The sequence below is a fragment of the Astyanax mexicanus genome, chromosome 24 (assembly GCF_023375975.1).
Source record: "Astyanax mexicanus isolate ESR-SI-001 chromosome 24, AstMex3_surface, whole genome shotgun sequence".
Taxonomy (NCBI): Eukaryota; Metazoa; Chordata; class Actinopteri; order Characiformes; family Acestrorhamphidae; genus Astyanax; species Astyanax mexicanus.
This window is the reverse complement of record NC_064431.1, coordinates 18,289,612-18,303,413: the sequence shown is the minus strand read 5'-3', so window position 1 is coordinate 18,303,413 and position 13,802 is coordinate 18,289,612. Positions and strand designations below refer to the sequence as shown.

Genomic DNA, 13,802 nt, shown 5'->3' with positions numbered 1-13,802 from the left:
GTTCAGGGTATTGATGTGCTGAAAGAGCATGTGTCAGGCATTCACACAGTTCACAAGCCATGATATGGTTTACTAACTATAATGGTGGTTCTGTATCCAAGAAAGACGAGTCTATTTTTGAGTCTTCATATATTTTAGTTTGTGTATATTTATGAAGATTGTGGTTTATCCAATAGCAACATGGAGTTTTTAATATGCACAAAATTGTGCTGTAGTTGTTGTTTATATATACATATATATGTTTCAAATGTTCCAGATTATAAATGTTCCAGATTATACAAAATATAAATAAATAAAAACAAATACAGTTCAGAAAACAAAGTGTATGGATACAAATGATGGAACAACATTTTAAAAAAAAATCAGATTTTCCTTTAAAAAACACATTTTATAAAGTAAATGTGTGAAATAAACCTATGAAACCTGCCTAATGTAAGATAATGTGGTTATACTGTACAAACTGTACATTCTCCATAATAAAAGCTGTACAACAATACTGCAGAATCTGGGACAATTAAAATTGACATTCAAATGAAAGATTTTTTAAGTCCATGTTTCCTCTAGGCGATCATTAAGAGTTTTCACAGCAGTGCCAAACAGTTCTGAGCATGAAGGATAACAGTTTGTGTGTGTTTTCCACACAGGCTTTCTACATTGGCTAGCCAGGCTGTGCTAATGCTAGGTTAGCAGTGTTAGACGAGTGGTAGTTAGCATGCTAAAAATACATAAGCAAAGGCTATGGAGCTATTGGTTGAGGCTGGTAGCAACATGGGACAAGGCATGTAGCCGTTGTGCTAATGCCAAGGTAGGTAGCGTATATTGAATTGAGTTTGGTAGCAAGGTGGGACCAGACTAATAGCCAGTGTGCTAACGCTGCTGTAATGCTTTTGGAAGAGACCAGAAGTGATGTGGGACGAGGCCCATAGCTGGTGTACTGTAGTATTAGCATGCTGGCTACAGGCGTTTTACCACATCGCTACACTGCTTAAAAAAAAAAATCAAGACTAGCTTATCATCCAGAAAAAAACACAACAAGGGCATGTTTTCTCTGATGCTAATGCTCTACTAGCGATGTGGGACAACGCTTGTAGCCAACATGCTAACACAACAGTAGCAGTGGAAGACAAGGCCAGTAGCCATCATGCTAATGCTGTAGCAGTAGCAGTTATGAACAAAGCCTATAGCTGAAGTTAAAAAGTAGAATTCTCTATTTTGCTTTTAGTTAGTATAGTATGCTCTTTTAAGCAAGTTAGCATGCTACTTTGCTATCTACTTTAGCTGAAATCAGGGCAGGATTGAGATTGGATACATCCAATAACAGCAACTCTTACATAATTATTATAATGCACCGTTCACTTTCTGGTCCTGATTTAGCAACACAGCAAAAGTAAAAACAAATTATAATTGTAGCTGGTATGCTAATGCTCTACTAGCAGTGAGAGACCAGTAGGCATCATGCTAATGCTGTCGCAGTAGCAGTGTTGGTTTAGGATTATAGCTGAAGTGAAAAAGTAGAATTCTCAATTTTGCTTTTAGTTAGTATAGTATGCTCTTTTAAGCAAGTTAGCATGCTACTTTGCTAACTACTTTAGCTGAAATCAGGGCAGGATTGAGATTGGATACATCCAATAACAGCAACTTTTACATAATTATAATGAGGCGCCGTTCACTTCCTGGTCCTGATTTAGCAACACAGCGAATATTACAAACAAATTATAATTGTAGCTGGTATGCTAATGTTCTACTAGCAGTGAGAGACCGGTAGCCATCATGCTAATGCTGTTGCAGTTGGACGAGGACTATAGCTGAAGTAAAAAAGTAGAATTCTCAATTTTGCTTTTAGTTAGTACAGTATGCTGTGTTTAGCAAGTTAGCATGCTACTTTGCTAACTACTTTAGCTGAAATCAGGGCAAGAATGAGATTGGATACATCCAATAACAGCAACTTTTACATAATTATCATAAGGCGCCGTTCACTTCCTGGTCCTGATTTAGCAACACAGCAAAAGTTAAAAACAAATTATAATTGTAGCTGGTATGCTAATGCTCTACTAGCAGTGAGAGACCAGTAGCCATCATGCTAATGCTGTAGCAGTAGCAGTGTTGGACGAGGACTATAGCTGAAGTGAAAAAGTAGAATCCTCATTTTTGCTTTTAGTTAGTACAGTATGCTGTGTTTATCACGTTAGCATGCTACTTTGCTAACTATTTTAGCTGAAATCAGGGCAGGAATGAGATTGGATACATGTATGCTCTGTCTTGCAAGTTAGCATACTACTCCTGATTTGGCAACAGAGCAAATATGGGAAACAAATTATAGTTGTAACAAATCTAATGTGCTAAGCAAATGTTTTGATGTTTGATTTGTAACCATTTGGTCCTGCAGTGGAATAGAGGCTTATAAGAGGAAATACGACCAGTTTAAAAACCACCATCCTTTACTTTTAAAAGTGTATTTGGGTTTGCAACTGAATAATATCAAGTCCACCCCAGGCTGAGCTTTGTTTTTTGAGTTTATTTACAAATTAATCAGGGCGAAGAATTTGAGTAGAATGTACCTCATGTACCAGTTCTGTCTGTTTAAATGTTGAATAGTTGCCAGCCTTCATGTAAAACAAAAATAAAAAAACAAACAAAAAACAACATAAATACCTGTGAAACCCTGAGGAGCAGATTTTCGTTTCTGCAGCCTGTAGGGCGGGTTGAGGCGAGCCTCGTTTAAATGAGGTTCTGGTTGATCAACGTGCTGTTCTACACAACTACTGTACCACTCCACTCGCTCTCGCTTTTTAATGACAGGTTGAGCAGAGCGGCAAGTCCGGCCTGCGCGGAATTAGCATCGTCCTTGCGATTCTGTCTCCCAGAATGCCATTCATCACGAGCGCCAGGCCAGAGTAGGAAGTGTGGACCAGATGGGGTATTTCTTTTCTTTTTTTTTTTCCTTTTTTTTTTTTTTACAACGGTTCATTTATATACAGCTTTTTGCATTTATCACTCTGACACTAATTTGCCTGAGCCCATCTGTGAAGTGTCTACCCCCTTTTTTTTCTGGCACTCGTGCTAAAATATTGAATAATAAATAAACAAAAGAGGCTTTATCAGAAACAATACAAAACAATATATTAAAACAACTCCAAAATAAAATTATTTTTTTTTTTTAGAAAATGTTTGAAAAATAATAAATAAATCCAGAGATGCTGGTTAAGGTCACTACAAAGATGTCCCCGTTACAAAGAAATCCTCATTTTTAACATCGTGTTGATGATTAAATAAATGTTTTATTTACAGTTGAAAAATAAAAAATAAATAAAAATTGAAAAAAAAAAAAAAAAAGTATGCCTGAAAGTCCGTGTTGCACCATGTTGTTCGGAAAGGTTCTTTTAAAAGGTTTTTTTTAAAGGTCTTATGCAAAAAAAAAAATCAGTTCAGAACCTTTGCTACATAAAGTTGTTGTACAGTTACACAAAGATAATGTGGGTGAATCAGGTGACACCTGAAGAATTGTCCACAAGAATTGTCGTAGGTGATCCTACGCAATGAAATGAAAACAGGGTCAATGCTGTTCCACAGTGAGCTGATGCTTAAGGTCCTGAGTCCATTTGATAACTGCTGGTGTTGATTCTTGTATTGGTTCAGTGTATATTATAAATGTCAGGCATATGTATATGTATTCATACAGAACAGTTTGATTGACATGTTTAATTGTGAGCATCTCTAACTGTAATTGGAAGAGACATTGTCAGCTGTCACTGCTTGTGAGATACTCCACTGTGTATCTCCGACTCTCGAGAGCTTGAGAGATGTGCAGAATCTGCATTGAAAATAATTACGATGCTTTCCCTGATACGTTTAGCCATGGCCCTCGTTTACATCCATTCACGAATCCCTTTTTTTTTAGGTCACATTTGAGCTCTTGCTTTGATCAAAGTCAAGTGTGAGGGTTGTGGTTGTTTCATAACACTGCTAAAGAACACCGCCAAGCATTTTTGCATCATTTATGAACACTTTTCCATTCGGTGACGTGAAGATTGCCTCAGGATAACTTCCAGTATCATGGACTTTCATGGAGCTTCTATAATCGGGGTTTTACTATTATTCCTAATATTAACATTTTGAGCACTTCAAAGATGCCATGCCTAAATCTACTCTTATTGTACATACTGTATACATAAAGGCAAATTGTTCCTCTTCTACACCGTGGACAAAATATATCTATATATTAGTAGTAAGGGTGATTGAAGGCCTCTGATCATGCATTTTTCCTTTTTTGCCTCTTCTATTCTCTTGCCCTGTTTCCTCACCTTAAACTTTTCCTCTCTCGGTTCACATCCTGGTAACCTGAATTACTTTTAAAAATATATATATGGCATTACGCCATGGATGTGACTTTCATTTTCTCAAACAATCACACAAGCATTAGTAGTACTAATACTAGTAAGATGGAGGTGTGTTGCAGGATTTGAAGGATTTGAAACAAACAAATCAAACCAAACAATTAGACAAGGTTAACAAGGTAAGAAGGTGATGGTCATACACTTGATTCAAGATATATTCAAGCTGGTCCAATAAGTCAAGTAGTTCCATCAGCTGTTCCGTCCTGCTAGGGGCGGGAGTAAGGAGGAGTGGGGGTGGGGCGAGCAAAGTCAGAAAAAGAAAACTGACCGATCCTGTGGGTGTGCAGGAGATGCGAGACACAACGAATGAGACAGCGCAAACCAATGTTATGCAACACGAGTAAATGAGGTTAATGTGAAGGCCTGCACACAGCGAGCTCTTTGACTGGGTGTCCCCAGATCCCTCACTTCTCTTCGCTGCGATGCCTCTGCTGCCTCTGCTACCTCGGCTGCTGCCGCCTCCACTGCTGCACCGCATGTGACAGCAGCGGCATCTTTGCAGAGGCACCAAACACATCATAGAAGGACCGGCGATTTACATAAAATCAGAACGGAGCAGGGAACGTCAGATCAGGGGTAAAAGGCTTGCTGAGGTTTCTGCCGACCTTGCGGGGAACCTCTGGTGCGAAAATGGATAAACTTGGGAGTCAGAAACTAGGGATGTATCCCGTTTAGAGAAGCAGCAAGAAAGCATTGCACTCATTCACCCCAGCTGGCTTCAGACGGTTGCTCCGGGACAGAGCGACCGCAAGAAAAAAAAAAAGAGACACACACTCGTCCGTACTCACACACACACGAATCATTACAGATGAATTACCTACGGGAGGCACTAGGACCTAGACAAACGATCCCTGAGAGAGTCAATGGGGCCAGCTGGCAGATGCAGATTTCTCACCCTGATCGGGGCAGCTGCAGCCAGACTGCAGACATGACATGCATTTTGCAGAGCTAGGGCAGTACTCCCCCCACCCACCAACCCACTCAACCACCCACCCACCTACCCACCCATTCTGAACCCCCTCACCTCACCTCCCCTCCCTGACGCTCCTGCCTGCACAAAGACTGCTGCCTGCACGGACAGATGCACAGCTTCCAAAAATGAGAACGGTCCCCAAACCTTCTTCTCCAGCCCCCTCCCCTTCAAACCCCCAAACCCCCCAAATCCCAAACCCCTAGCCCCCTTCACCCGCAGCCCGTCCCGCCTGAGAGCAGGCACAAAAAGAAGCTCACAGACAGTACAGTGCAGCGCAGCGCCGGGCTGCCTTTCAGTCATGCCTGCATCTCACGTCTTGCGGCATTAGTGAGGTGATGAAATTGCTGTTACCTAATTAAAGAGCAGGAGATCAATTCCGTGCCAGCCGCCCGACACTTCTCAGCAGTGATTTAGTCTGGCGGTTTTCTGACGCTCCTCCATACTGTACGCCTGTCAAGTGCTGCAGATTTTAATTAGCTTTCACGCAAACCGATTCAGACTTCAACAGACTTCTCAACCCAGCTTTTTATCTCTATCCATTCAGATTGCTAATGCCGCCAGTGCACAACACTAATGTAATAGTAGACATGGTCTCAGTACAAGTCTACTCTGTGAAATTTCTTGTGCAAAAAGGTAGAGTGGTAGATATATAGAGTCTTCCAGTAGAAGTGGAATCAGTGGATTAATATGAATCAGTTTGTGGAACGATATCTCAGTGTAACAGGACAGTAATGCCGCTATGAACAGGCAGCAGGCAGGCATGACATTTGCGGTGCTCTGTGGTTTAGAAATATAAATACTGATGCATGACTGGCACTATAATGGCTATGCTGCTCTCCTGCAGCTTTTTTTTTATTTATTTCTCAACTGAAAACTGTCAAAACCCTGGAATATTTCAGACTTGTTGGAAGTTCTTGGCAGGTATCTCCTGCCAGGAAGAAATACACCTTTGCTGCCTTTGCCTGACCTTTTCTTGACCTGAAGTTATGTTGTCTGCGGAATGTCTATCTGCTTTTTGTCAAAAACTGGGTCTTGAGTGTCTGAATATTTAACTCCACTTAAGTACTCTACAGAGCCCCATGCTGTTCTTATCCTAACTCAACAAGATGTGACATGCTTGGAAAACAAAAGCAATAGCACTTACGGAATTCATAGAGAAACAAAACATTGGGGGGGACAAAGGAAGTGAGGAATTGTCCGAGGTCAGGGTCATAGACTTGTTAAACGTGTTCAAGACCACTGGCTTTGGCAGACATGTCTGCCCAACCATAAACATCACATTGGACTCAACCCTAGTAGGTAAACACCAGGTCAGAAATACTTGGTACAAGCAAGTCCCCAGAGATCATCTCGTTCACCTCTGGGGTGCAGTAGTCGGGAAAGTCAAAGTGGGATCCTGAGTTGGCATGAAATGCTTCAAAGTCCTTGTCCAGAGTGGAGCAGTCCATAGGCATGCTGTCAAAGTTTGTGTTGGATATGATATGCAAGATTTCCTCATCCAGTTCCTCGTCTGAAGAAGTCGACGACACGAAGGAGGAGGAGCTGATGGACGTTGGTGTGGAGGATCTTCCGGAATTAGACCCCCGTAGCTCAGACGTCCTGGCCTCTAAAGGTGCTTGAAAACCAGTGTCAGAGGAGGGACTCTGGAGATTGCTGGACAGTGAGGAGGGCACTTTGACTCTGAGTTGAGAAATTGGCTGCTGGTCCTTGAGGGGAATGGTAGTTTGCTGGTGGAGGATAACAAGATTTGCCTGATTCTGGCTGTCTTGCAGGGTCACTGGAATTGCCAGGTTTACATCCACTGTGTCATCTTCACTCATGCTTTCGCTGTAGCTCTTGTGTTTATTGCCATTGAAGTTCACTTTGTGTTTGGAGGAGTTGGGTTTGACTTTGAGCCCTTTGCTGGTGAAACTGGAGGATCGACCTGAATGGGACTTGTTGGCTTTCAGTGGGAGCTTGTCCCCAACTTTGACAGGCGTGGAGCACTTACTCTTCTTCCTGGGACGATACTTGTAGTCGGGGTAGTCAGCCATGTGCTTCAGACGCAGCCTCTCCGCCTCCTTTATGAAGGGTATCTTCTCATAGTCTGGAAGTAATTTCCAGCGTTTTCCGAGGCGCTTAGAGATCTCTGCATTGTGCATGTCAGGCCACTGCTCCATGATCTTCCGTCTCTCGATTTGGGACCAGACCATGAATGCGTTCATGGGTCTCTTGATGTGCCCAGTGGGAGTTTTGCACCAGTTGGGATCCTTGCTGGAAGGGATGTGCCCAAAGACCTCGTCTGCATCCTCGGTTCCCAGTTCCACGAACACCTCTCGGCTTGAATCTCTGTCCATTGCTGTAGAGTATTTTTGCTGAACCATGATGCAGGAGCAGCCTCTACTTAGAAGTGTCTCTAGAGTCATCCATGACTAGACACAGTATGATGCAGGGATGTCTCTTATCTGCTCCTGCTTTTGTCCTAAAAGAAAAGAGGGCACATTTTAAAAAAATTCTTAGAGAGTTCATGTAGAATGTATTGTACAAATGTACTGTTCAAACAGGACAGCCCTTTCTCAACCAATGCAACATCCTTGATTTGTCTCTAAACCCCAGTTGCATTAGTTTGCCTGAGGTAAGCAAGTGAAGACACACTATGAAATTATGATATGAAATTAAGCACTAGACACAAGATGCCGTACTTACAGTCAGTAAACTCCTTTGCTGCTAGACTCCACAGTACTACTCAGGCTGGTCCTATCCTCAGGCAGACATCGGCTGCACTGTAGCAGTTGTGATAGACGGCAGTGGTAAAAAAGGCTGCTCTCCAGTGTCTGCAGGCAGTTCCATCAAGCCTGTCCCATACGGACTCTTGCTCTCTCTTTCTCTCTCTCTCTCAGTCTCTCTCACTAGCCCTCCTTATCCCCTTTCTCTCTCTCTTTCTTTCTCTCTCTCTCTCTATCCCGGTTTGCCGTCTCTCCTCCCCTATTCCCTCTTTGTAGGGACGGCCCCCCGTCTGCTGCTCTATAAACCCACACTGTAAACAGCTCAACCTTACCAGACACAGACTCCTCCCCTCCCACCCACCACCACTCTGAGCCATGGTGTGTGTGTGAGCGAGAGAGCGAAAGAGAGAGTGAGCGAGAGAGAGAAAGAGAGAGAGAGAGAGAGAGAGTGTGTGTGCTAGAGACACAGAGAGAAAGAAGGAAGGGAGGGGTGAAAGTTTCCATGCAGCGACAGCAGTGGCTGGAAAAAGAGTGAGAAATAGGTAGAATGCGAGAAGTGGTAAAGGAAGAGGTAGTAGTAATGCTAAACGCTGCAAATCGAAACTCAATCAAAACCTCAATCAAATTAAGAGATGTGAGAAAACTCATACCGTCTGTTCATAACGTTAGTCATGTTCTGAACGATTTAGTGGGTAAAGTATGTGTGAAATACATGTAAGAGTTACATCATTTCAGATGCTATTGCTTTTTTTTATTAGAGACTGCAGTGCACCATAGGATAGCATTCATACTGGAAATCTGCAGCAGTGTGCAGTATATACAGTAGATATAGTATATGTCAATGTCTATAATGACTGATGTTTTAGAACTGATAAGTTGATTTAAAGACTAAAAACTAGTGACTGCGTGGTTTGACATTGTGTGTAAATAGTTAAATTGGGTACCATGCAATGATATACAGGATATACATAGTTTTAAGGTCAGCAGACTAGGGCAGCACAGTGGCACTGCAAGTAGTGCATGTGGTTGCTGGTTCAATTCCCTTTCTGTGTATTGTCTATAGCCCTCTCCGGACGGGATTAGTTTCTCAGGGGGCGATCTGTAAAAAAAAAAAAAAAAAAAAATCCCACTTCTACTCAGTTTTAAAACTCTTGCATATGGACTTGCTCGAAAAAACAGGAGGACCAGTGAGTTTTTTTACTTTCTCGGTCACATGACATCACGTTCAGTAGCTCCTCCATTTCCACTGTCTGTTGTGTTTAAGTGGATCTCCGTGGAAACTTGTGCTCAAAGTGTAAATACGGTGCGTGGCAGTGGACAAATAGCTATTTTATTAAATGTATTTTATTAAAGGTGACGAAACTCAGAGATGTCAGTCCAGACAGGACTAAAATTACTGGACGACCACGGAGTTCAGCGAAAACCTATAAAACTCTTGCATCCGGACTGCAATTGAAAAAAAACAGGAGGACCAGTGAGTTTTTTGGCTTTCTCGGTCACATGACATCACATTCAGTAGCTCCTCCATTTCCACTGGCTGTTGTGTTTATATGGATCTCCACGAAAACCCATGCCCAAAGTGTTATTACAGTGCGTGGCAGTGGAGAAATAGCTATTTTATTAAACGCGAGGTGATGAAACTCTAAAATTACTGGACGACCACGGAGTTCAGCGAAAAACAGTAGGTAATTCCGATAGTAATTTTCTCAGAGAATGTCTGAGAAACACATGTACATGGTTGTTCCAGACGGGAATAAAACCACAGAGAACCAGTGATAAAAGAAAAAATTACCCCAGAACACCCTGAGAAACAAATTCTGTCCGGTTTGGTTATATGTGGTACTCTACGATGGACTTGTGCCCTCTTCAGGGGTATTCTTTGCTTTTCTATTGCCTTTTGACACATCTTTTTTTGTGGTACTGAGTTTAAACATTGTCTCTGTGTATCTATGTATCTATCTATCTATCTATCTATCTATGAAACTTCTGAGCTGTGTTATCTGTGTGCTGTACTTTTTACTTAACATTACATTGTCTGTATCCATTTAATTTTCAATTCAAAGTAGAATTATTCTGTAAAAGCTATTAATCTAACAAAAATATCAATTAAATAAACTTTTAAAAATTTTCAGCCCAAAGAATAGTGCACTAGTCACCATCATTGTATTGTGCTAAGAGGTAATGAGTTAATACATGTACATACTGCTGTTCAAATAATGTTGACAACAGTAGTGATATTTATATATTTCTGATGCCAAATAAAAATCTATGATATTTCAGCTTAGTTAGATTACATTAATTACATATTAAATAACTGCTTAAACATGAAGCAAGGATCAATTTATTAATAGGGAAACGGAGATCCAACAACAATAATGATGATCCATTGTAGTACCAGACATTTAATAGTATTTACTACCATCTGCCTTCATGTTACCCTCAATCAGAATAATGAACATGTATCCTGATATTATATGGATTATCATCCACAGCATCACAATAATGACATACGAATAATGACACGAATGGTATTACACAGCCGAACATCATTTACAGAGTACATACAGACAACGAGGGATGCATTGAATATATGGCAACTTTTGTCATTGTTTTTAAATAGCAAGAAAAAATACTCTTGGTCCATTAGAGATGCTTTATAGATGCTTAACTAAGCTTTAATTGCAAGTCTGTTAAGTGCAACATAACTTTTAGGATGAAAATAAATGATTGAATGACTCTATTGAATGCAACCCAACTCTAACAAACTATAATCTTAACACCCTAAGGCTCGGTTTAGGGTTAGATTTATGGTTTAGGTTAAGTTTTTGTGTTAAGGTTGAGATTTAGGATTGATTATTGGGTTGGTTTGGGTTAGGTTCTGTAGAAAATCCTTTACATCGAACTGAAGAGACTGAAGAAAACTGAAGAGGAGAACCCTTCACTCTACTGATCATGACTTTACTTTAAGATGGCGGCGACTGGAGATTTAGCTTACACTACAGGTTGTAGACAGTGTTTTTTTAATAAACTTCTTGTGCACTTTTAAAGTTATTAATGCCTCGTTTTAAATGTCAGGGCTCTCCGGATTCTACCAATGAGGTGTGGAGCTACTTTGAGGCTGGATAACAGTGTAAAAAGCAAGAATATGCCCCATAATCACCCAGTCTGAAGGGTGTTTGGACAAATGGAATAAAATTGCTGGATCTCTGAAAGCTGCAGGAGAACGGAGGTGTGCTATTCGACAAAGGTTGGTACTCTTTATCATGTTTTACTACACCCAAAGTCAGTTTTATATCAGACTTTTTCTTTTAGTTGCATTAAATAGACATTAAATGTTAGATGAATCATAGTTGAGCATAGTTGAGTGTTCAGTTGTAGCGCAGAAAACGGGCAAAAAACGGGAATTTTTAGTGCAGAAAAACGGACCAAAGAGTCTAAAAGCGGAGAGAGTGCACAGTTGTAGCGCGGAAAAACGGGCCAAAGAGTCTAAAAGCGAAGAGAGTGTTCAGTTGTAGCGCAGAAAAACGGGCCAAAGAGTCTAAAAGCGGAGAGAGTGTTCAGTTGTAGCGCAGAAAAACGGGCCAAAGAGTCTAAAAGCGGAGAGAGTGTTCAGTTGTAGCGCAGAAAAGGGCAAAAGAGTCTAAAAGTTGCCGTAATTAAGGAGTTTAATATTAAGAGACATTATGAAATGAAACATCAATTTGAAAAATCTTAGTTTACACAACACTGTCAAAGATTGATTAAGATAGTAAGCCAAGTGAAATGGTGTGTAAATGAAAGTAATCAGGAAAATGTATTATTTTAAATGATATTTTTCATTATTTGTTTGTCTGTGGCCCGTGACTTCAAATATATTTCTCCTTCTGGCCCCCAACAAAAAGACTTTCTGAGCTGTGTGCTATAATAAAAAACTTCTTTTTAACTTTCAATTCAAAGTGGAATTATAAAAAAAGAACATTAATTTATTTAACCTACAACTTTTGTTTTTGTAAACAATACTTAAGAATTTCAAACAAATGACTTCAAATGACTTTTTTTAATTTAGTAATTATAATTTTAATTTTAATTTTAAAGTAATTTTAATTTATGCAGGAGTACAGTGTACACTGATCTATTTAATTTTATTTAATGTAGTCAATGGTAAAAATGAAAAACGTGATTTTTTTTTTTGTTTGTTTTGGTTATTTATTTCATTGCTAACAGTGTTTGCATCACAGCATTGGGATGATTCAGTCTTGTCTTGTCATATGTACTATAAAACTTACACATTTCATTGTCAATTGCCATTGACAGAATCTCAAAACTCAAATTACAAATATTAAAATTAGACATACTAATGTTTTACTATGTTTATTTCTAATAAGTTCATTTTTTATGCAAATTCTCTCAGTGCCCGTCTCGGTCCAGGCCTGCTATTGAAGGCGGTGTAGAGATCAGGCCCTGCACACCTCGTCTCGCCCCCCGCTAATCCCTGAAAGATGATCTACGTGAGGCGGCTCTAACGCTCGTCCGCCGGAGAGTCCCTGTCCTTATCAGCCAGACAGCAGTGCAGACTCCCAGCATGCTCGGGGGGTCCGACCCTCCCTTCCTCCCTCCCTCCCTCCCTCCAGCCTCCCTGCCTGTAATTAGTGGATGTGTCTAGGGCTGCCTGGGGATTTGGCCTGGGCATGAACTAGGTCGCTGGGTGATATTTGGTAGTGTTTTTATTTTGCCACCCGGCCCTCCCCCTCTTGCCTCCTTTTCTCTGCCTCTCTCTCTCTCCCTCTCTTTTTCTCACTCGCTCTCTGCCATGTCAAGCTAATGTCAGTTTTATTTGTCAAAGGGAATATGTTTGACATCCGCCCAGTGGCCTGGATCATTACGGCCAAGCCTGGGAAGGGAGAGGAAGGCCTCGCCGGTCATTACAGGGTCTGCGGTTAGTTTGGCGCTGTGGTGAAAGTGCAGCATGCTCACTTATTAGACGTCCTCATTCTCTCCTCTCGCTTCCTTTCTGCTGAATCAGAGAATCAGTGGAGATGGAGATGATTGCTCGAAGGCCCGGCCCGGCTCGCACATCACAGCGACATGACTCATCTAATGCATGACCTTATAGAAGTACATAATTTGGCAGATGGAAAAGATTTTGGACACTCGCCCGCAAAAAAATGGAAATGTGCATGCAGCGAAAATGCAAAGCTTGCACTTCAGCTCGCACTCGTCCTATAGCCGGCCTTTATCGACTGCTAAATGTGTATCACCGTTATTGGCACTTTCGTGACAGTGGTTTAATTAACTGTTTTGGGGCATATTCGCCACGCGGCGATGCGGCGGCGTATCGATGCAGCACCGCTGTCAGTATGGATTAGTTGACATATTTCACCGAGCCATTAATGGTCCTGCCTATTGGGATAATGAGACTTCATTCCGATTGTCCATTTGCTGGCTAATGTAATGATGGCTGCCGCTAATGTCAATCCAGGACACGAGGCTCTGGCTTTCATATTTTTACACTACCCTTGTCTTCTGGGCAGGATATGAGACGCCGTATATTGGATTTTTGCCTTTCTACTCTTTATGCTGCTTCATTTACATTCATTCTCGCTGATTGTAGCTCACTTAACTCAATCAAACTGTAAATGCCTCAATATTTTATGTCTGAGTTATGATCTTAGTTTAATACTCTAATAATAACCATCCTATTACAGATTAGTCCATCCATACACTGTAATCTCTGGATACGTTTAATTTACT

General features: G+C 41.0%; 1 protein-coding gene across 1 annotated transcript; it reads right to left on the bottom strand.

Moving 5' to 3' along the window:
* Positions 1-5,561: 5,561 nt before the first annotated feature.
* Positions 5,562-8,379, bottom strand: sox12 (SRY-box transcription factor 12). The gene is made up of 2 exons (XM_007228557.4): positions 8,053-8,379; positions 5,562-7,828 (listed from the first exon to the last, which is right to left on the bottom strand). The coding sequence occupies exon 2, from the start codon at positions 7,770-7,772 to the stop codon at positions 6,660-6,662; it is 1,113 nt and encodes a 370-aa protein (XP_007228619.3). The 5' UTR covers positions 7,773-7,828; positions 8,053-8,379; the 3' UTR covers positions 5,562-6,659.
* Between the last annotated feature and the right edge of the window lie 5,423 nt (positions 8,380-13,802).